The sequence below is a fragment of the Lutra lutra genome, chromosome 12, assembly GCF_902655055.1.
Source record: "Lutra lutra chromosome 12, mLutLut1.2, whole genome shotgun sequence".
Taxonomy (NCBI): Eukaryota; Metazoa; Chordata; class Mammalia; order Carnivora; family Mustelidae; genus Lutra; species Lutra lutra.
In genome coordinates, this window is record NC_062289.1 from 85,652,269 (window position 1) to 85,676,694 (window position 24,426).

At 41.3% G+C, this 24,426-nt stretch overlaps 1 protein-coding gene across 3 annotated transcripts; it reads right to left on the reverse strand.

The window, feature by feature from the left end:
* Positions 1–514: 514 nt before the first annotated feature.
* ANAPC7 (anaphase promoting complex subunit 7) lies at positions 515–22,898 on the reverse strand. 3 transcript variants are annotated; one of them, XM_047697072.1, is made up of 11 exons: positions 22,711–22,898; positions 17,992–18,178; positions 14,263–14,382; positions 10,914–11,025; positions 10,328–10,481; positions 9,458–9,600; positions 7,472–7,589; positions 6,730–6,926; positions 3,799–4,023; positions 2,995–3,145; positions 515–1,384 (listed from the first exon to the last, which is right to left on the reverse strand). In XM_047697072.1, the coding sequence occupies exons 1-11, from the start codon at positions 22,809–22,811 to the stop codon at positions 1,195–1,197; spliced, it is 1,698 nt and encodes a 565-aa protein (XP_047553028.1). In that variant the 5' UTR covers positions 22,812–22,898; the 3' UTR covers positions 515–1,194. The 3 variants fall into 3 exon arrangements, with proteins under 3 accessions (XP_047553028.1, XP_047553030.1, XP_047553029.1); XM_047697074.1 differs by having other exon boundaries at positions 17,992–18,203; positions 22,711–22,861; XM_047697073.1 differs by lacking the exon at positions 14,263–14,382.
* Between the last annotated feature and the right edge of the window lie 1,528 nt (positions 22,899–24,426).

The following is a 24,426-nucleotide window of genomic DNA, read 5'->3' on the forward strand; positions in this document are numbered from 1 at the left end:
CTGTAGCAAAGAACTTTCCATTTATATCAAAATCACATTTTGTACCACCTTTGACTAATTTTGTTTTAGTGAGCATTTGGGGCTAACTGTACCGTTCTCCCCACCTTCACCTCCAAGTTAAGGGTACAGTGAAAAGCGCGGCGTCTTAAGAAGAGGGTAGGTGAACTCTCCCAGCACCAAGCCCAGGGAATGTGCCCCCTGTTGATCCCGTGACAGAATGCCATAAGACCTGTTCAGTGCCCTTGACAGAACTGGGCAGAACCAGCCACAATCAGGCCAAAGATTCTGCCCCAGGAGAATTTAACAAATCAAAAATGCAAATGGGTGAACCAGCTCGGTGTTACCCAAAGTTCCCAATTTTCCTGGCTCCCAACACTCTGGGAAGAAAGGGAGTGTATTTATGGCAAATAATTCTGGGGCTGAATCAAAGCATTGTGAATCAGAGAACCCCACCCCCCAAAAAAAGAAAAATAAGAATCTATAAAGGGCTTCCATTCTGATCAACCCAACACCATTACTGTACAAAAAACAGTTTTATTAGTTAATTACCCCAGGTGTGCCTCTGTTCATGCTCTAGGTCACACCCCTTTCTCAGATCCGGCCCAGGCTCATAGGCAAGTTACCAGATTAGCAAATAGGAAAATTGTTCTGCAAAATAGCAACTGTCAGCTTAAGGCATTACTAACATTGCAGAAGGAAGCAAGGTTACTAGGGAAGTTTGGACAGCTCAGGATGATGATCTCCGGAACAGGAAACCCTCTCTGAAAGGGCCAGCCCATGCTGCTGTCTGACATGGGAAAGGACACTCTTGCTCTGGGTGATAGGTCACTCCTTTAAACTCACCCACAATGTCACAGACAAAACTGTCTATTCCTCAAGCTTTCAGATTTAGAAATTAGTTATATAAAAAGCACTCTGTCCCAGAAGCCCTGGCACATCTGCAGGCCTCCCAGAGAGCTCACTCGATCCTCCCTGACTGGAGCAGGGGAGGATAGAGATATATGGAAGGTCGGTCAGGCTCAGTTTTTAAAAATGAATTCACTACTAGAAATATGGAGCAAGGGGTAGAAACCCCTGCTGCAATTACATGCGGAATCATTGTCCTCCCAGAGAACGGGCTCCTCCGGGCTCCTTCAGTCCACAGAAGTGCTCAGAGCAGGGCAGGCCAGTGTGGCCACAGAGCTGCCGCCTGCCTCACTGCATGCCGAACCACTGCTCCTGGTCAGCCCACTGGGCCGCCTCACTGTCGCTGCCCTCCAGGTCCCCTTCTTCCCCACTCCCTTCCATGTCGTCCACATCCTCCTCCTGAGTGGCATCCGTGGGACTCTCCTCCTTCTCCATCTTCTGCATCCCCTCTAGAGACTTCTGGTCATTGGGGTCCAAACTAGGGGACAACAAAACAAAGGAGAGGCCTGAATCTCTGCCTTGCTTCTTGCTGGCTGATGCGTCATCTCCCTGGCACGGCAGTGAAATGACCACCCAGTCACAGAGAAACTGCTAATGCCTGGCCTCTCCGAACAACTCTGGTTCCACAGGCGAGATCGAGGGAGTCCACCACTAGAAGTGAAAAAGGTGTCTTGTCCTAATTTTTAGAAATCTCAGTTTGACTTTTCTCCACGTATTTCTTATAAATTTTCACACTTCTTACCCCAGCATTCTGCTAGAGGAAGATACTAGATAACACAAATGAAAAAGCAGCAAACAACCATTAACAGAAAAATTCAAATGTAATTTCTTAACAGTATCAGATTTTTAAGCTACAAAGTTACAAAAAAATACTTATTTTTCTGTGAGTGAAGTTGTTTCATGTTCTTATGATATAATTAACCACATCAGCATTTTAGTAGTCAACCAAAATTGTCATGCTTACCATGGAACACATCTGTCAGCTCCTGGGTTAGACCCCAGGACCCAAAGCTACCTCCTCTCGGGCACGTGAGTTTAGCAGCTAAGAATCACTACACTTGCCAAAATTCCCAAAGTTCAGAGTCTCCAGAACATTTATTTACTTGGCTTCTAAGCAATTCTTCCTCTAGCCTTTGTGATTATCACCAAGGCCAGGAGGTGTCCAATCGTTAGCAAATTCCACCTCTACTTATATAACTACAGATTGATTTGTAACCTCTTCTCTGAAACCCTCCATACAACTCTCACCCACACCCAGGGCTCTCCACCCTTGGGACTCCCACCTTGCCTTCGAGAGACTACTATGAAAGCACTTAGCACGTGACATTGATCAGTCTACATGCCTGCGACTCAGAGTTCCCAGAATCGCAGCATACCCAGTGGTTACTGAGATGCCAGGTGCTCAAGTGCTGAACAAATAAATGGATGTGATCAGACTCGATTAAAGACAGGCCTTCACCATAATCTTACAGACACACAGACAACCCTCAAAAAAATCACTTCTATATTAAACAGTAAGAATACCACTATTTATTTAGTATTTACTATGTACCAGGCACAGCACTAAGAGCTTTACATGGAATAATAATTTAATCCTCATTTAATCACTTAATACCTAATAAGGTAGATATAGACAAATTTGTTAATAACTTGCCCAAGATAACAGGTGAAGGTAATATTCAAACTTCAGAGCTTAAGTTCGTTACTACAGTAAGTAGAAACATGGGAGAGTACTTACAATACTTTGATTTGAAAAAGCAGAATATAAAATATATACTACATATACCCTATAAAAATATGTTTATGTGTGGGCAAAGCCAGGAAGATGATCTATACAAATGAAAACAGATGATATAGTGGTATGGGCTGGTTATGAGTGAAACAGTTCTTTAATGTTGCTTATAATATGCTTTATGAATTTTTTTTTTTTTTTAGAAGTTATGTACTCACAAATAGCTCTTCTACCATTACTGTTATTACTCTGTTTTCAACCATGGCCACAAAAGCGTTTCCAGAACTCCTATCACATAGTTCCCTGCCTCCTCTTCCCCTCATTGACCTTCCCCCCATGGGAGGCTAAGTGCCTACCTTAGTGCTATACTATATTGGTCCATTGCCTCCTGATACTCATTGACAGCTACAAGGAAATCTCCTAGGATCCGATGCAGGACACAGTCACTCTGATTAGCTAGTGCGTTCCTCAGCAAAGCAATTCCATCTTCATATTTCTGTTCTCTGCCTGAAAAGAAAAAGATCCTCATTTTCCTACTTAACACAACATTCTGAAAATACACTCCCATCTCAAGTCATATAAACAAAAGCACAACAATGATGTAAATCCAATAATCTCTTTGTAGATGTCCTTAAGAGAATAGGGGTATGGCAAGAAATAAGAACAAGTTTATAGGACTTCCTATTCCATTAAGAAATGTGGAGCCTGAGATCTGATTTTTTAAATTATACTCTTAAACTAAGTTCAAATAAAAAGCCAAAATGCATTTTATTTACCAAACTAGCCCAAACCCAGGATTTCATCATAAATCAGGACTAAAAGGAAAGTCGTAAGCAAATCCAGATGGGTCGGAAATTGTTCGAGCTGGCTAGAACCAGTTCTATTCAGCCCAAACTAGTTCAGGACAACCAAGACCAGATCAAAGTGAGCTGAACAGATACCAACCAAGTAGAGCTGGTTTGAGCCACTCGGCCAATCCAAGCCAGTCTAAACCATCTACATTTGGTTGTGCTAAATATAAACCAATTCACATGGGGTCAAACTTGCTACAACAGGCACACACCTGTCTGGTCATCTGTAACCAGTGGGGCCAGGAAATCCAAATGAAACCAGGCTTTGTACAAATGACAACAGAAGGGAAGTAGGTAAGATGCACTTACTGAGTAGCTCTGCTTTTTTCACCACAGCTTTAATGTAATCCGGCCTTTGGGTCAGGGCTTTATCTAATAAAGTTTTGGCTTTCTCCTGGGTCACTGGGTCTTCAAGACAAACAGTGGCTAAAAGGGTAAGGGTCTGTGCATTTGCTCCCAGAGTTTTGTAAACGTTGTTAGCCATTACCATCGCTTCGCGAATGCTGTTGGAAGCCAAGTAACATTCAATGAGACCTGAAAAAATTAAAAAACGTTTAACCACACTACCATTCTAAGCAACGCTTCCACGCTGACAGTCTCCAAATTGCAAAGCTTGAGACACAGGGGAGGCCAGGGGAAAAGTGACGACGTCACAGAGTATGGAGATGGAGTAAGAAGTGCTCCTCCTCAGAGCACTTCCGGGATGCAGAAAAAGGCTGCACGCACTGCAAGGGCACCTTTAGTTAGCAAAGGAAACAAACACGCAGAAGTAAAATAAAGGAGGCAGGCGGCCCAGCTGAATGTTAGAGGAATATACATGACCTTAATCATTACTTGAAACAGAGATGATGCTGACAACAAAGCACGTGGCTCCACTGCCTCTTAATGAGCTATTAATTTCTGGCTGTATCCAGTCACCTCTAGTCCTAGGCTTACGTGGGAGAAAGGACAGTTGCAAGTGAATGTCCAATTCTACAAAAGTACTATTTTAGTGTGATTTCTACTAACGGACCTAGGGAGCAACCTAAGAAGAAAGAACAGGTTTTCATTTGAAACATAAAAGTTATCTCAAAAGACATTTGCTGAGGGTTTCCCTAACCTAGATGGAAAACGCTTATCAGATGGACCAAATACACCGAGACTGGCAGCTTCTGCCTCTTACCGACCCACAACAAGATGCCCAACGGGGACACTTCAAGCAGAGACAACTCTCAACTCTTCTTGCCAAGAACTTGAGAACAGAGGAAGTACTTTTTGACACAAAGCTCTCATCAAAACAGAAAAACAGCTTAAACCCAAACCCACACCCCCCCCCGGCAGATTCTGTGTGCGCACTCCTCCGCCCTAGCAGCATTTATGACATCTGTGCACATCTGCCGCACACTATGGTTGCTGAACCAGACATTACCTAACTCTTCGGGCCAATGTGCTGGATTCCGAATATGGTTGTTTAGGGGCGCCTGGGTGGCTCAGGGAGTTAAGCCTCTGCCTTCAGCTCAGGTCATGATCTCAGAGCCCTGGGATCGAGCCCTGCATTAGGCTCCTTGCTCATTAGGGGGCAGGCCCCCTCCCCTACTGCCTGCCTCTCTGCCTACTTGTGACCTCTCTCTGTCAAATAAAGAAATAATTTAAAACAACAACAACAAAAGAATATGGTTATTTGCAACTACTGAGCAGTTTTCTTTCCCTGCTAACGGCCCTCTTGGAGCTTCAGAAGGAAATGGAAGGAATGCTCTTCACTACTCCAATGCCTCCACCAATAAAGGAAGCTTGGCTAGAGGCTGCAGAAGCACGAGAGAGCGTAATCTGGAGAACCTGGAGAAGGTCCTCTGCTCCCGATAACTCTAACCATCACTCTTTCCAAGCATCGTGGAGTTCATTATTTAACTGTACTCCTGGGCTCTTGTGAAACAGGCATGCAGTAGAAAGGAATTAGCGTGATAAAAGCAGCTGAGAGACTAGGAAGTTAGTTTTAGGATCAAAAATTTAATCTGGAACCAAAAACATGGTTTGCTGGGGATACTTTAAGAACAAATCCACAATACACATAGTTCTCTATCTAAGCAGATTTCGTTCTTTACCCAACTTTCAAATTTCCTCAAATCTGAACTCATCTTCCTGTTAAGAGCAAGTCACTCTTAGACTCCTGGGTTTATTTTTAAATTCTTACAAAAATATGCTTTGGAGGAACTGCATCTTATAAGATCTATTTTAACATCTGTGACTGAGTCACCAAATGTTGCTGAAGCTGGCATAGCTCCTCTGAACTCCTAGGGTCAGTTCACATGAACTTAAAATAGCACGTAACAAAACAAAGTTTGACCGTGATTGTGCCCACTCAGGAGGTCACAATGAACTGACTAGTTCCCACAACCAACACTGTCATATGAAGTTACCCTTTGAGTAATATTTCTGGCCGAGGTAAAACAACTATTAAAAAAGAATAAAGACATAACCAAGTGATCTAGCACAGTGCCAGCACAGACTCACATTAAGGAATGGGCCATATTTAAGAAATAAAAATAGGATAAAAAAACCAGGAAAAGAGAATGAAAAAAAAAAAAAAAAAAATCTGAAGGTCCAGTGAAAACTTCACCAAAAACCAGGAAAAGAGAATGAAAAAAAAAAAAAAAAAATCTGAAGGTCCAGTGAAAGTCCTAAATGATTTTTAAAATGCGTAATGCAAACTTGTCCACACATTGGTATTAGCTGGGGTCTTCAAAAAAATATCAGTGCCCATCTTCCAACTGCAATATTGTGATTTAGGTAGTACTGGAGTGATGTAGCATGAGGATTTTTAAAAAGTACCCTCAGATGGGGCGCCTGGGTAGCTCAGTCGTTAAGCGTCTGTCTTTGGCTCAGGTCGTGATCCCAGTGTCCTGGGATGGAGCCCCGCATTGGGCCCCCTGCTCAGTGGGGAGCCTGCATCTACCTCTCCCACTCCCCCTGCTTGTGTTCCCGCTCTCACTCTCTGTGTCAAATAAAAAATAAAACCTTAAAAAAAAAAAAAAATCTTGATTTTGGCTCAGGTCATAATCTCAGGGTTGTGAGATCAAGCCCCCTTGCTGGGTGTGGAGCATGCTTAAGATTCTCTCTCTCTCTCTCTCTCTGCCCCTTCCCCCCAGAACTAGTGAGTACATGTCCACTCTCTCTCAAAAAAAAACAAAAAATTAAAATCTTCCACCTGAGCGTTAATGCTACACACCTACAGATTCACACCATTCATCTTTTTCATCTTACCTTCGTAACAATCTAAGCGACAAGGTGCAAGCCGTATAGCCTCCCGAAAGTGGATTATTGCTTCTTGGACTCTGCCCATGTTTCTAAGTGCTGCTCCCTTAAGTAGCAAAGCTTGAACACTATTACTGTTCAGCTGAATGGCCTTGGCCCCTAAATAGAGGGCCCGAGAGTAGCGTTTGCTATAAAAGCTATGACACCTGAAGGAAAAAAAAAAAAAAAAAGGCAACATTACCTGAAAGAAAATGGTAAAGAAACTTCACTCAAAACCAAACAGAAGGTCCTCTACATGACCCTTATTACAAAGCACACTTACAGCTTTAACCTGAGATATTAGCAGGCCGGGGAGACCAAACCAAGAAAATCTAAATATTTATTCTGGAGGGGAAATACTGATACGGAAGGGAAAAATTATGGGAAAGAACCTGATATCTGGATATGTTATCAAGTGACAGATATTCAAAGAATCTGTAAAGCCATGGTAAATAACAAAGCAGCAGCTTCTGGCCTGTTCGCTGATGGCTTCCAGTGCTGAGCACGATGCACTATCGCACCAGTGGACACCTATCCCATGAAAGTCTGCGAAAAGACTCAGTGAAGTAACTAATGTGTTCCAAGTCAATGTGATCTGAATTCTGATTATCTCTTAAACCTGTGTTTTCAACCTATATGCTATTTGGGAGGAACCACAATTTCCCAAAGAATGTACTGAAAACTGGAGAGAAGAGAGAACACATAAACCTACCCAGAGACCACCCAGGGCTCTGCATGCTGATCAGAAATATTGAAAAGGCGGCAGCCAAGGTTCTCCACGTCCTCTAGCCGCCCTTCTCTTGCCAGGAGGTAGCCATATACATCCATTCCTGGAAAGGAAGAGTCTTTTTTTTTTAAAAAGCAGGTGTCCTTTATTAAAAGAGCAACAGCATTTATCAGAGCCCCCACTCAAGCCCCAGCTCCAGCACGTTCTGAGCCCTTTCCACCAGGATGAGCTCTTCCTACCAGCATTCCCACTTTCCTACAATACGACTATTAGAGGGGCGCCTGAGTGGCTCAGTCAGCTCTGAGTCTGATTCTCGGATTTCGGCTCGCATCATGGTCTCAGGATGGTGAGATCAAGCCCCATATGAGGCTCTGCGCTCAGCAGGAAGTCTGCTTGAGATTCTCCCTCACCCTCTGCTCCCCACTATGGCTTGTAGGCTCTCTCTCCCTCTCTAAAATACACAGATAAATCTTAAATTAAAAAAAAAATGACTTTTTAAACAAGGGGGAGCAGGGGGAGCAGCGGGCGGAAGGAGAAGCAGGCTCCCTACTGAGCAAGGAGCCTGATGCAGTACTTGATCCGAGGACGCTGGGATCGTGACCTGAGCCAAAGGCAGACACTTAACCAAGTGAGCCACCCAGGTGACCCGAGGGGGGGAAAAAAAAAAGACAATTAAAAAGACAAAACATATCTAAGAAGTTTAAAAAGCAGAGGAGAAAGATCCACAACTCACAATTTGAAAGCCAATATTTTTGGGAACTGTTTGTCCCTACAACCTGTGACATGATATACAGTTATCCTAACTCATAACCAGAAAGGGCCTAAAAAGGCATCATGTAGTTTCTTTTCAAGAAACCTAGATACAGTCCAGGGTGCACACTTCAATATGCTGGTTAGTCTCAGAAAAAGTAGCCTATTTCAGAAAAAAGAATCTAGTTCTTTTTGGAGTCCAGATGATTTAAGATTACCCCACTCCCTCCTTATACTTACTCCTGCTCAATAAAAAGGGTCCCATGCTTGCTGTCACCCATCTCTTACCACCATCCCCCTTCATTCCTTGTTATCCCTTCAGACTCCGAGGAAAATGTCTCTCTTGCCAGGATTACTGCAATACTCCCTGCTGGGCCTCAAACTTGGGCCTGAGCTTTCAACTCCAAGCTGCCAACTACTGCCAGACTAGTATGTTTAACACACCATTTTCATCATGGGCACAGACAACTCAAAGAAGAGAAATAAGCACTAGGCAGGAGGGTCTCAAAACCTCGGGCAAACAATTGCGTATTTCTGGATCTGTTCTCTCATCTCCCTGCTCTGTAGTTCTCATGGCTTAAGAGTCTCCAGGACTAACAACTGTCACAAGGCCATATTTTTCTGATGGCCTCTTTTGGGACTTCATAAGCAGATTCCAGCCTACCTATCAGACCTTATTTCCCACTACCTGTCACTCACTGCCCGGCACTGGACACTCATCCCTTTGAAGTCCCTATGGCTCACCCCTTCAGCTACAATCTTTGAGATCAATGATTAATTAATGATTAATTACACTTCCTTTAGTCACCTCATTACTTTATTATTGCCTGTTCACTTACTCTCTTTTAAGTATACTAAGGACACAGTAAAGCTAAATGCCCTAAAAGGATATTATGGTTTTGGGGATGCCATCCAAAATCTCAGGCACATCATAAATTCATAAATCATAAAGAAGGGCTATTACCCCTCCAAAAAGAAAAAGAGCCAAATAATGATCTGCCTGGAAATGATGCTTGAGTTCAAGCAAAAACAACTGCTCAAAATGGAAGTACTCAAGTGTTCGAGACATGTAGCAGACCTAAAAAAAGGTAAAAGGCTACTAAGTTTCACAAAATATTTCTATGAAAAATGGTATCAGAATATTATTCTACATTGTCTGCACTTTTTTTTGCTGACCTTCCCCTCTGCAGCCACTTCCACCATGCCTCAAAAATTACTTACCTTTTATCAAATAAGGATCCAACATCTGTGCCTGTTCAAACTTGAGGACAGAGTTTTTATTGTCTCCAGCTCTGAAGTACAGATCTGCTAAGCTTCCCAGCAGGTCCACGTTATCACGCAATAAGGACTTTTTCTCTAGTGAACTTCAAAATATTAAACATTGACCCCTAAGATTTATTATGCATCCTCTTAGTTTCTGAATCTGGGTGACAGGCATATAAGCACTATTTTCTTTTGTATATATAGGACATTTTTCATAATAAAAAGCTTTTCAAACAAATGGTATACACTAGATTTTCTTATTCTGAGCTTGATTTAAAGAAAGTTATACACAGTAAGAAAGCCAATATATAGAATGAAGCAGAAATCTCTCTCGTTACCTAGAAAGAACCTTCTAGCTGCAGGTTTTCAGAGGACAATATGGTCCTAAATGTAATGTCATTCAAAAGTGAGTTTGCATAACACAAAACACAAAGTCCAAGGATTAGGACTTTACCTGACTAGAAAGAAAACCCCAGTCGTAAAGAGGCAACCCAAGTCAGATGCTGCCATCTACGCTTCTGGGACATCCAAAAAGATGTTCTTCCAGGTTCCAGCAAGACAACTAAGGCAGCCGGCTGTGCGAGGGTTACCACTTTTGCCAATACAGAGCCGAACTAGGTCAAAGTTTACATTTAACAGGTCCTCGGAACAGATTATTACCCTTAGGACCATTAAGTACATTAAAAGACTAAACCAAGCCAGAGGACAACAGGCTGCAACACCAAGAGATAAGCATCTCATATTTCTATTTTGCTAATTTCTATTTTACACCAGACCTCCATAAAGGAAAGGGCCTCAAGAACACTGAATTAACTTTGTGGCTCTCACCAGATGGTATTGATTGCTCTCGAGTTGTCACCAGTGTGCACAAAAGCATATGCTTTGATCCACACAGAGAGCCAATCCAAGTTAGGCACAGTCTGGATCACGTTCATTGTCATCGATGCCACCTCTGCGCCTTTTACAGAAAGGGAAAGCAAACCTAATCCAACAAAAAAACGAGAAATAAGTGAAGTTTAGCATCCCTCTTCCACAATGCAAGAAGCATTAGGCTACTCTTTCCGTTGGCTACAAGGTAACACTTTTCCCTATTCTAAGCAAGATGCAGATGACAAAACCACCATAATTTGACATTTCTTGATTTGTGAAAAACACATGACAACAGTAGTCTACTGAATTGCTCTCTGGAAGTTAGGCATGGGAAAAAAATTTTCTTTTGTAATTTACATTTTTAGTAATTTCTACACCCAACATGGGGCTTCAACTCATGCCCCGAGATTAAGAGTCACAAGCTCTTCCAACTGAGCCAGCCAGGTGCCCTTTACATGTACAGATTCTAATGTACAGCTAAGAGTGAGAACTACCATCTCAGAGAGTAAACAATCCATAGAAATAGACTGAGAATGATCTGTACCGAGTATGGCATCGAGGGCTAATGGACACTGCCTCAGCACTTCCTTATAGCTGGTGACTGAAGGGCGCTCCTGACCAGCCTTCTTGTAAAGGTTTGCCAGCATCATGTTTATCTGTAATAAACAAAAACAAAAGACAGTAAGATAAGTGTATATTGCAGAGAAATTATCTCACCATCAATTAAGTCCTGATTTTTTATTACCAGCTACTATTCTACTTTTTACGGGAAAATCTACCCACAGCCCTGTGGAAATAAACAAAGACCAATCCCATTCTTCAAACCAGAGGAAATCACTACCTTCGCTTTTCCTACGTCCTCTCATTTCTAAGAGGAAAGTCAAATTCCTCTCACTTACCCAACCAAAAGGTCCTGTACTATCTGGACCAAAGATGCTGCCTCTGGAGATGGGAGTAATACTCATTTGAGAAATGTTACACAATTCTAATTACCTTGATTCTTTCGATCTTAAGACAGAAGATGAATTACCCTAGAAGTGCTCAAGTTTACATAATTTAAATGCAATTAATATCAACACATAAGAAAATGAGGAATTCCTAAAGTAGTTTGTTAAGAAAAGTCAGATGAATTTTCCCCAAAAAGAAAATGACAGATACAGAATTAAATACTTGGCTTCTCTCTGACAATTATTCTAGCAGCTAGACTCTTGCCTTACTAACACTGAAAGCACAGACCCACAGGTACTATCTGACTCATCAAAGTGATGCTACAAAAATCAAACTCTAACTGACCTCTGGAGGTACAATGATCCAGAGATTAGCTACATCATTTAAATCTAGTAAATGCATTTTTAGTGCAATTCAAATTTGTTACTCAGTAGAGCTCTTCTAAAATAACCCTTTCTGAAAACACAACAAGGAAAATCTAAGAAAACCTAAAAGTTTCAAAGAACGTAGAAGTTACAGGGAAAGTAAATGATCTTCTTGATAGTACAGAGAGAGAAAAAAAAAGAACATTTCAATTTAAAATTAACAGATCTTAAACATAGCAGTGTTTGCCAGATCATTAACCTAAGGAAGCAATCAATATGAGGACACACAAAAAAAGCTAATCCCCAATCTCTTCGGTTATTTGTAGCCTGGTACGCCAGATTTTTACTCAGAAGAGTGGCTCTGAAGATGAAGAACATCTGCTCTAATTATGACTTACAGTATATAAAACAATCTAGTATGGCATTAATCCATACTGATGATTCAAATAATGAAATAAATGAAATACTAGAAATAAAACTTTATTTGGCCTCAGCTTTTCCATTTCAGGCTATGTTGAAAATGCAAAAGAAAATACTTAAAGGAAAACTCCAGTATTAGTGTCAATACTTGAAAAGAATAAAAGGTTAAATTTAAGATCCTTTCTTGACTGCTTGTTACTAACTATGACCAAGAGACCATCTGTCTCAACAAATATTAAAATTCCCTTTAGACTACCTGTCACTTCAAAATGAGTGTCAAATACTACCTATGAGAAAGTCAATTCTTTTTAAAACAGACCCTTACTTGGGAACATCACGAAGCCACATTCCATCAGTTATAAACACAAGCAGTCATCTTTTTCTTAAAAATAAGTGAGAAATGGTATGTTGACATGTTTACTCTTAAAAGTTGAAGATTTACCAAGATATAATAATCTCACACTGGAATTTTCCTTTAAAATGTGAAGAAATGTGTGGTGGTGTTTACCATACATTAACAGACGTTCATTTAGACGTATTTTGACTCACTTCCTTGTCCTTTACACAGACTGAGAAGCCAGTTAACTCCCTAACGGACAAGAAAGAAAAACTGTAAATATTATAGGTTTATGTTTGAGGCACACATCTTTGTTTGTTCCTGGCTACAACAGCTCTACAGAATGAAGGATATGTACCCCTCACAAATGTGGATTCTGCTAGTCCCTCTTATAAAACACAGCTTTAAACACCAAAGTGCTGGATACCACAAACTGAGTTTATTTGCCATTACTCATTTTCAAAAAATGTCCCCACCCTCAAGTCATTGAGGAAACTGTGGTACATTTCCAATAAGATAAGGAAAAGGCATCATTCAACTTTATAATCAAAATGGCATCTTCCAAAAGGAAGACACTCTACACATACACAAAAAAATAATACTTGGGGTAAATCTTTCATAGTGTATCAGAAAACAACTTAGTATATAGCATCCAAGGTCATTATGAAACAGGTTGGTCTATAATATGCTTCCAAATGTCCTTACTAGCATAAAATAAACTAGGAAATAGCTTGGTTTTTAAAATACTCAGAAAATAGTAAATAAATTCTCAATATAAGGAGATGCTTAAACACATTCTCGTCAAGTTTGACTGGTTACTTTAAAACTCAGCAACACTTAGGTGAAAAAACACGAATACACCACTGCTTGGGCTCCTTTTAAGGGCAGGAGGAGGTACAGAGACATCTTACATATAAAATTCACTGTTAAGCACAAGTTGCACTGAATGGGTCTTTAATGAAGTGAGGAAGGCAGGCGACATGAGAGCATACGTTAGAGTATTAACTACTGATGTGAATTCAATACTAAGAGCAAGGATTCTCACTGTTTGTCTCAAAACACTGTTTGGACTCAAAACAAACTGTAATCAAAGATACCCAATATGATACTCCTTACACAACAGTATTTTAAAAAGTACTCTTTCACATATGAACTTATTTATTTTTCCAAAGGTCAGCAGAGAAAAGTATTATTAACCTCATTTTATAAATTAAAAAAAGTAAAAGTTCAGATTGGTAACTTGCCCAAGTTCCCACTACACAGTTCACAGCTTGTATGGCCTAAACTCAGACAAGATACCAGATCTCTTGATTTCAGCAGAAGGTGTTCTATTGATTGTAATATGTTGCCAAATCAAACACAAATATATATCCCACTTCACATAAGTACATAAAGATTTTGTAATCTTGGATTTTAAAACAAAAGGATTGATAAGCTCATTCACATTATCAATTATCATTATCATGCTCTACGTGCATCTGCATATACCTACAGCATGCAAAAGATGAGGTTTTAAAAAAGAAAGAACCATTGCCACCTGGAAGCATTTGCAAATTATTATTTCCTCTGGTAAGAAATACCAAAGAATGAAGAACACTTGTAGATTCTCCAGCTATCATTTTCATCAGCTGAATTTTTAGGGTTTCATAAGAAAGTAATTCTTCTACCTCTCTGAACCTCATCCACTCCATTAACAGGGGAACAAAGTGAGTCAAGAGTAAAATGTTCAGATGGACTCCCTAGGCATGGAGAAAACACGGAGGAAGTGGGTTGGAAGGACCGGGCAGGAGAATATTATGTAACAAATTGTTAATTCAACTTACTTTGGGAGTCCTTTGTCTTGAGGGGATTCCATCAAGTATAGCAATGGCATCTTTATCTTGTTTTAGCATTGTATAACATTCAGCCATTTTGTATTTCACTTCAATTTCAGATGGAAGACACTAAGAGGCAATGAAAACATCTCTTCAAAATACTACTTCAACAGTATGGCAGTTCTTTAAAATGTTATACATAGAGTTACAATATGACCCAGGAATTCTGCTCCTGCACATATAGCGAAGAGAACTGAAAACCTATGTCTGCACAAAAACCTACACACAAATGTTGGGACACCTGGGTGGCTCCGTCAGTTAAGCCTCTTACTCTTGATTTCAGCTCAGGTCTTGATCTCAGGGTCATGAGTTCAAGCCCTACATTGGGTTCCATGCATAGCATGGAGACTACTTACAAAACAAAACAAAACAAAACAAAAAAAAATCTGCACACAAACGTCCATACCAACATTATAATGACAGACAAAAAGGGGGAAGTAATGTCCATCAACTAAAGAATACCTAAAATATGGCATATCCATACAATGCTGTATTTTTTTAAAGATTTATTTATTTGAGATCAAGAGTGAGCACGAATTGGGGGTGGGGAAGGAGCAGAGAGAAAGGGAGAAGCAGACTCCCCACTGAGTAGGGAGTCCAACTAAAGGCCTGATCCCTGGACCCTAACATCATAACCTGAGCCAAAGGCAGATGCTTAGCTGACTAAGCCACCCAGGCATCCCCATACAAATGGAGTATTACCTGGCAATAAAAAGGAAAGAACAAAGAACTGAGTCATGCTATAACATGGATCAAATTTGAAAACATTATACTAAAGTAAAAGAAACCAGACATAAAAGGTCACATATTTATGATTCCATTCATACAAAATGACCAGAACATAAAAATCCATAGAGACAGAGGGGCTAGTGATTCCCAGAGGCAAGTTACAGAGGAGGTAACAGGCATGGGAATTTTCCAAGGTGATAAAAATGTTCTGGAATTGTTAATTTTATGACTGTGTCTTAATTTTTTTTTAAATTTTTAAAAAAATTCCTTAAAGATTAATTATAGAGAACTGATAATTACTAGAGGGGAGGGAGGTGAGGGAATGGGTTAAATAGGCAATGAGCATTAAGTCTGGATGAGAAGAGGGTGATGTATGCAAGTGTTGAATTACTTACTGTATACCTGAAACTAATATGATACTGTAAAGGTAACTAACTGGAATTAAAACAAAAACTTAAAAAAATTTAAAAATGTGAGGTCAAAAAAATTCCTTAAAGATTAAATATATTTAATTAACATAAAGGGTTTAGCATGGTGCTTGGCATACTGAAAACTATAACGTTATGGGGCGCCTGGGTGGCTCAGTGGGTTAAAGCCTCTGCCTTCAGCTCAGGTCATGATCCCAGGGTTCTGGGATCGAGCCCCGCATCGGGCTCTCTGCTCAGCGGGGAGCCTGCTTCCTCCTCTCTCTCTGCCTGCCTCTCTGCCTACTTGTGATCTGTCTGTCAAATAAATAAATTTAAAAAAAAAATCTTAAAAAAAAACCTCTAAAGTTAGCTACTTCTATGAATGACCCTATGTGGATAATATACATGACATCCATTCAGTGCCAGAAAACAGAAAATCCTGGGGGGACCTCATTGGCTCAGACAGTGGAGAATGCAACTCTTCATCTCGAGGTTGTGAGTTTGAGCCCCACATTGGGCATACAGATTACTTTGAAAACATAAAATAGGGGCGCCTAGGTGGCTGAGTCAGCTAAGAGTCTGACTCTTGATTTCGGCTCAGGTCATGACCTCAGGGTCCTGGGAGAGAGTCCAGCACCAGGCTTGCTGCTCAGTGGGAAATCTGCTTGTCTCCCTCTGACTCTCTCTCAAACAAATAAATTTTAAAAATAAAATAAACAATGGGGCACCTGGGTGGCTCAGTGGGTTAAAGACTCTGCCTTCAGCTCAGGTCATGATCCCAGCGTCCTGGGATGAAGCCCCCCATCGGGCTCTCTGCTCTGCGGAGAGCCTGCTTCCTCCTCTCTCTGCCTGCCTCCCTGCCTGCTTGTGATCTCTCTCTCTGTCAAATAAATAAATAAAATCTTTTAAAAAATGAAATAAAATAAAATAAAATAAATAAAACAGAAAATCCTGGCAATCAACTCTTTAACAATAAAAAACAAAGGTTTACATAAAGAGACAACAAGATGAAAATCTAGAGGCTTTAAAAATAGAGCAACTCGGGGTGCCTGGGTGGCTCAGTGGGTTAAAGCCTCTGCCTTCGGCTCTGGTCGTGATCCCACTGTCCCGGGATTAAGCCCCGCATCAGGCTCTCTGCTCGGCGGGGAGCCTGCTTCCTCCTCTCTCTCTGACTGCCTCTCTGCCACTTGTGATCTCTGTCTGTCAAATAAATTAATAAAATCTTTAAAAAAAAAAATAAAAAATTTTATTTATTTATTTGACAGAGAGAGATCACAAGTAGATGGAGAGGCAGGCAGAAAGAGAGAGGGAAACAGGCCCCTCGCCGAGCAGAGAGCCCGATGAGGGACTCGATCCCAGGACCCCGAGATCATGACCCGAGCCGAAGGCAGCAGCCCAACCCCCTGAGCCACCCAGGCGCCCTAAATAAATAAAATCTTTAAAAACAACAACAACAACAACAACAACAACCAAATTGCAAGGTTAAAGTTTCCCTCTCCCTAAATCTTTCCACTGTGAAATTGCTTTCCTTCAAACACACAAAATCTTTCATGTGTATTCCCCTTTTGTGTGTGTGTGTGTGTGTGTGTGTGTGTGTGTGTGTATTAGGCATATACCAGGATATATTTATATATCTATGAACTACCCCCTTTAAACAGAAAGTACTGAAACATTTCTTCAAACCTCATTTCCTTACCAATATATATAGTTCTTTCCAAACCAGCATGTGCACCTTTATCTCATTTTTCATTTAAGTAACAGTTCCATCACATTCCATTTTATGGCTATGCTCTAACTGGACCCCACTGATGAAAACTTTTGCTTCTAGTTTCTTATCATTACAAACTGCGGCAAAAAGCAGCATTGGTTATATCATATACCTTGTAAACCTCCCATGAGTCTATTAAGATTAATTACTAGCAACAGGATAATCCTGTCAAATCGGAGACCTCTGTATAATTACAATTTTCCCCTTCATTTACTTAATTATCAAGTTACTGAAACTGTAGAATTCTTAGAATACTTCCCATAAACTTCCCTAAGGACTCACAATCCTAAAAACTGAGTTACATTTTAAAAGTTGTACTGGGGCACCTGGGTGGCTCAGTCATTAAGCATTTGCCTCCTGCTCAGGTCATGATCCTAGGGTCCTGTCCTGAGATCAAGCCCTGCATCGGGCTCCCTGCTCAGCGGGAGTTTGCTTCTCCCTCTCTCACTGTCTCTCTCTGTCAAATAAATAAATAAAATCTTAAAAATAAAGTTGTACTTTAAATTTTAAAAAGTTTAGATTCTGAAAATTGTTTGTATAAAAGGAACAATGCAGAACTTCAGTGAACCCATATAATTGTTTAACTCCATTTTTAGATTCATCCAAAGTGAATTTCGCATTCTTGCATCTAAGTGATTTTTCATCTGTTTCTCCAGCCAGCTCCCCTTTAAAATTACTTATTTTTCTATCTTCTACATCTAATCAGCAGTCTTATAAATTTTCAGTCTCTCTCATTCTCGAAGGAAAAAAAATCAGACTTCCATCTCCATTTACCTGACTTTGTGGAGTAGATGCAGAATTACCGGTTGAAGGTCTCACTTTTGAAGTTTTACTCAGGGCTTTCTTCTGCTGTAATGCCATGGTATACTTACTCACAGCATTGCGATATTCCTTATCATGAAAGAGAGAATCTGCATGATACACCAAAAGCTGGTACTTCTGAGATGGGGAGAATAACTCACTAGAAAACAAAGAAAATATACCCCCTACATGGGTTATTATGAAATGTTAGAAAGACACCCTCCTTAGTATCTAGCCACATAAGTCTAGCATAAACCCTTATGTAATGACAGTTTACAAAAGTCACTGTACCTTAAATGCTAGTCCCTAAAATGAGAGGCATGAGGGTTGTACTCTATGCTAATGTGGTCAACACATCTAGGCAACTGCTTTAAATTAGTTTTAATACACTTTTCTCCTTTATTTACTGTAAAAGCAAGGATACCTCTAAATCAAATTCAATAATATGCAGATATACAAAGAGAAATATTATATATCTCCTCCCCTTTAGCCCAAACCCTCTTTACTTTTTTTTTAAAAGATTTTATTTATTTATTTGACAGACAGAGATCACAAGGAGGCTTTAACCCACTGAGCCACCCAGGCGCCCCTCTTTACTTTTTTTAAAAAGAGAGAATGCGTGTGTCCTCAGGCGTGTGCGAGCGTACACAAGTGGAGTGGGAAGAAAGAGAGGAAGAGAATCTTAAGCAGGTTCCATGCTTAGTGTGAAGCCTGGTGCAGAGCTCAAACCATGAAGTCATGACCTAGCTGAAACCCAGAGTCGGACACTTAACCAACTGAGCCACCCAAGTGCCCCCATCAAAGTCTTCTTAACTTAATAGTTTGATATATATCCATATTACCTTATATTGGCACCAATTTTTAGCATAATATAGACAAAGGAGGAACTCACAATGGTTTAACTAATACTATCAAAGAAGGGTTGAAGAACTGGAAAAGTGAAACCTCACTGCTTTGAAACATTTTTTGGAAAGTGCTGAACAAAAACAGGTTTCAAAGGAACTGACAATTTTTTAAATACTGAAAATGGGAATATAAAAAAGAATGAAAACAGAATAGGATAAGCCGGGCACCTGGGTGGCTCAGTGGGTTAAGGCCTCTGCCTTCAGCTCAGGTCATGATCCCAGGGTCCTGGGATGAAGCCCCGCATCGGGCTCTCTGCTTGGCAGGGAGCCTGCTTCCTCCTCTCTCTCTGCCTATTTGTGATCTCTGTCTGTCAAATAAATAAACTCTTAAAAAAAAAAAAAAAGGACAAGCCAATGGGATAGAATAGGATAGAAAGAGGATTAGCCTTATTTGATTAAAATTTTTTTAAATTTTATATACAAAAGTAAACTTTATTTAAAAAAATTTTTTTTAAAGACTTCTTACTTATTTTTTGAGATAGAGAGCACAGAGGCAGAATGAGAGGGAGAAGTGGACTCCCTGCCGAGGAGGGAATCCAAGATGGGCCCCGATCCCAGGATCCTGGGATCACTCTTGACCCAATCCGAAGGCAGATGCCCAACCAAGCAACTGAGCCACCCAGGAGCCCCAAAACTAAACTTTATTAACACTAAAAGAATTTTAATCTCCTTGAGTCTCAGGGGTTTAAGGGCAGTGTAAAACAATGTTCCAAAACTTTTTCATTAATGTTGAACACTGCTCATAACCACTATTAACTGCCTCCAAGCTGGCCACCATTATTAATAGTTAACACATATATATATATTTTTTAAAGATTTTTTATTTATTTATTTATTTGACAGAGAGAGATCACAAGTAGACAGAGAGGCAGGCAGAGAGAGAGAGAGAGAGAGGGAAGCAGGCTCCCTGCTGAGCAGAGAGCCCGATGCAGGACTCGATCCCAGGACCCTGAGATCATGACCCGAGCCGAAGGCAGCGGCTTAACCCACTGAGCCACCCAGGCGCCCCAACACATATATTTTTAATCTCCAATTCCAGCCCCCTCCCTCAATGCCCTGACTCCTGCCAAATTAAGAGGAATTTACACATTCTTCTTTGACAGGTGAAAGCTATAGCCACTTAAAATGAAATAACAGTCACAGTCAAATATATAAACAGTTAATTGTCAACAAATGAAGGATACTCAAGAATAGATACCAGAGATTACTGATTTCCAGGGACTGAGGAAGTGGGATTAGGGATGCTTACTAACAGATATGGGGTTTCTTTTGAGGATAATGAAAATGTTTGGAATAGATATGGTGATAGTTGTACAACTCTGTGAATTTACTCAAAACCACAGAAATGTATTCTTTGAAAGAATGAATCTAATGGTATGTCAATTTTATATTAATTTTTTAATCTTAAAAAAAAAAAAGGATAACTTGGCTAAACATGATATAAAATTATGAAGGAAATTCAAGGACTAAAGGTATAGTCCAGATACTTAAGATCTCTTCCACCTCTGATTCTACATATTTACTGAGAAATAAGATTTGACAGAAAATATTACTACACTCAGAGAAAGCATTGAGATATTTATATACTATAACACATGTCTACTTATGCACCCATAAATGATCTTTGGAATGATACAGTTTGTCCTGTATACAGGAGAAACTGTTACTGGTTGTTGCCTCTGGAGAATGGAAATGGTGGGGTGAGGTTCAAGACTCGGACAGAGAGACATTTATATGCATATCTGTTCTATACTGTTTGAATTTTTCTTACTGTGTATCATGCTAATTCAATAAGAACATCTAATAATACAGGGTAAAGGTCAGAATTTAAACTGACCTCCCTAGAGCTAGGAAAATGCCAAGTTTAACCTAATAGAAAGAAATATGGGCTAAGCCGAGTCAGAGGATTAAACTGCTATTATCCTGGAACATTTTCAAGAACCAAGAGTAATGACTAACTGGTACACAAATTCCCAATGATGGAGTGTGCCTTGACCAATTACTCAAAACCAACTGAAAGGCTCCAGAATAAACAGAGAAGGCTGAAAGAGACCAGGGCTCCTTACTGTCAACACCAGAATGGTGGTGAAATGATGGGTCTCACATAGTGAGGTCCAGAAGTACACGAGTGGAAATAAGAGAGCAGCAGCAGCTGCATTACAGGCACTTAAGGGGCTTCTCCTTTCTGACCTAGACAGCTTCTAGAGCATGCCAAATCCAAATGGGTCCACCCTGAGTAGAAAATTCAATTATGCCACTTAGAAGTAGCAGACTGTGGTGGGTCAGTCTAAAGTTTTCAAAATCAGAAGGACCAAAGCCCAGACATCATGGCTCCTCCACTTACTAAATGTGTAAATTTGGACAGCTTTACCTCCCTAAAGTTGTACATACTTCCTCAGCACGTTCAATAAACATATGAGTGCTCACTGCAAAAAGGCACTGTGCTGGCCGCCTTAGGTGGTAAAGAGGGATGCAGAATACAGATCTCAAAGTTCTCCACCGCCTAGGTGGCTAAATTGGTTGGGCATCAGACTCTGGATTTCTGCCCTGGTCATGATCTCTGGGCTGTGACATCAGCCGATTTGGACTCTGGGCTCAGTGCAGTCTGCCTGTCCCTCTCCCTTCGCTCTTCCCCCTCAAACTCACTCACTCTCCCACTCTCTCTCTCAAATTAATAAAATCTTTAAAAGTTATCACCACAAGAAAAAAAGTTTAACCATGTGGTGATGGATGTTAACTAGACTTACTGTGATCATTTCAAAATATATTGATACAATTAACACTCCTGCACACCTGAAAGAGTGATGCAGAATACAGAACAGGGCAAAGGGATGGTATAGCGAGGGTAACGGGGCAATTCTGAGTTACAGAAGCTGTTCCCTAGGAGGGGATATCTGAGCTGAAACGTGACCGAGGATACAGATCGTTGACAAGGAGGGCTCCAAGACAAACAGCAAACGCAAAGCCCTGAGTTAAGAACGAGCCTGGTGAGTTCAAGTAACAGAAGGAACTGCTTGCAAGGCCGAAGTACAGTGAGCCGAGGGCATGAAATGAGGTCAGGGAGAAAAATGTTTGGCCTCCGAGGCCATGAGAAGGAACTTTAATTTAAGTACAATGGAGAAATGTAAGCAAGGGAGCAACGGGCACTCAAGGCTGCAAACAGCCCTGTGCTGCATCCGTCATCAGAGTTAATAAACGGCGGCTCTGAAAACAAGAAAGGGGCCCTGCGTGTCCTTAAAAGGCGCCACTCCCGCCCATCAAAGGGGTCTCCCGTTTTCAGGGGTTTTGGAGGCCAGAACGTGGACCCTTCTGACACACTCAAGGGGAAAAGTCCATCTCGGATGGGGGCGAAGGTACAAGACTGGGTGGGCCTCTTGGAGCTGTGGCGAGCGAGAAAACGTTCTTCGGGAAAGAGACGGGAAGAGAGGAGTCGGTCCAGAGGAATGACAGTCGCGGTGCCCGGCGACAGGTGCCTCAGGAAACCCTCCGCTCACAACTTTCGGGAAACCCTAGCCAAGCTCGCCCTCATGGCCTCCGCCTTCCATTTCTCGAAGCCGCCGCTCGCCACCTCCCCCTCAGGGAGCTCATCCCAACGTGTGGCACAGCGCAGAGTAACTCAACTTGCGTTCCTATATCGGCTCCGCCCGACGATGCCGTCACTGACCCCGAAGCCTCAACTGAGGCCCGCGGTCGCTCCTTCCCGCCAGTTCCCAGGCCCCCTCACACCCCGCTCCCAAACCGGCGCCGCTTTCTCCTCAGCCCCAGGCCGCTCCCCGCCTCAACTCACGGGTTGTTATTACTCATTGTAAGTAACAAGCTGCTGAGGAGCCGCACGTTAGAGTGCAGTCCCGCGGCCGCCATGTCTCGCACGTGGTCTATCACATTCATCCTGCCCGGCAAGGCCGCGGGCAGCGGCGGCAGCGGCGCGAAAAGCCGGTAGAAGCTCCTTAGGGAAGACTCCAAAATGGCGGCCTCGCCGGGGTCCATGAGGTCCACAAGCGGCACCGCCCCCAGGAAAACAGGCAACTACTGAAGTGCCTGAGGGGAAAAAAAAAAAAACCCCTCCGTTCCTTCCCCAGGTACCCTATGAAGTGGAATGATTTTGTTGTGAGGTTTTGTTTTATTTTGTTTTGTTTTAGCTAATGTGATGTCTCTCTAAGCTGCAAACTTTATTGAGGGCTTTCAGTGGGGTGGGCCAAAAGGCACTTCAGTATGAATACATGCTCAATTGAAATAAGATGACTCGGAGAGAAATTTCTGTCTCAAAAATTAATAAAAACGTATGGTCACTTACCATAAATAATTCAATATAGTTGGAGGTATTTCCAACTGCTGGAGTTAAATATTTTTAATCAGGCGCTAGGGGCAGTCCTAACTGCTTTTACAGTCGGGCTTGCGCACTAGGCTGAAGGCACCACGCCCCCTTCTCTCAGGTGTTCTGTGTTCTGCTAGAATCAGGCTTCACCCTATGCATAGAATCCTTGAGTGCAAAAGGGCATATTTTTACCCTTTAAAATGACTCACGAGCTCAGAGTGAATAAAGGCTAGGTTGCGTTTTAGGCATCCTAATATCTGTGTAGTAGTAACTTACTGTTTTAATTTGCAATTCCTTAATGACGTATGAGGTTGAGCTTCCTATTTGCTATCTATAGATTATATTTGGTGAGATATTTACTCAGGTCTTTAGGCCATTTTTTAAATTTGGGTTGTTCATTTTTTTTTTTTTCTATTTAAAAAAAGTTTTATTTAGGTAATCTTTATATCCCACGTGGGGCTCAAACTCACAACCCCAAGATCAAAAGTTGCATGCTCTTCTAAGTCAGCCAGGTGTCCCTGGGTTGTTCGTTTTCTTACCGTTGAGTCGGTTTTTTTTTTTTTTTTAAGATTTTATTTATTTGACAGATCACAAGTAGGCAGAAGCAGGCAGGGAGAGAGGGGGAAGCAGGCTCCCTGTTGAGCAAAGAGCCTGATAGGGTGCTGGATCCCAGGACCCTGACCAGAAGGCAGAGGCTTTAACCCACTGAGTCACCCACGCGCCCCTCTTATTGTTGAGTTTTAAGGGTTCTTTGCATATCTTCGATAGTAGTTCTTTTTTTTTTTTTTTAAGATTTTACTTATTTATTTGACAGAGAGAGATCACAAGTAGGCAGAGAGAGGAGGAAGCAGGCCCCCTGCGGAGCAGAGAGCCCGATGTGGGGCTTGATCCCAGGACCCCGAGATCATGACCTGAGCCGAAGGCAGAGCAGAGGCTTAACCCACTGAGCCACCCAGGCGCCCCCGATAGTAGTTCTTTATCAGATATATGTTTTATAAATATTTGCTCCCAGTCTGTGATTTGTCTTTTCATTCTCTTGACCATCACCTCTCTGTTAAGACAAAGTACTTTCAGTAATAATCCTGAAATGAAATAACTAGTAAGAGCCAGAAAAGAAACAGAAAATATTATCTTATTAAACTTTTAAACTTCATCTAAATATGATGCTAGTTTGTGGTCCATTGAAAA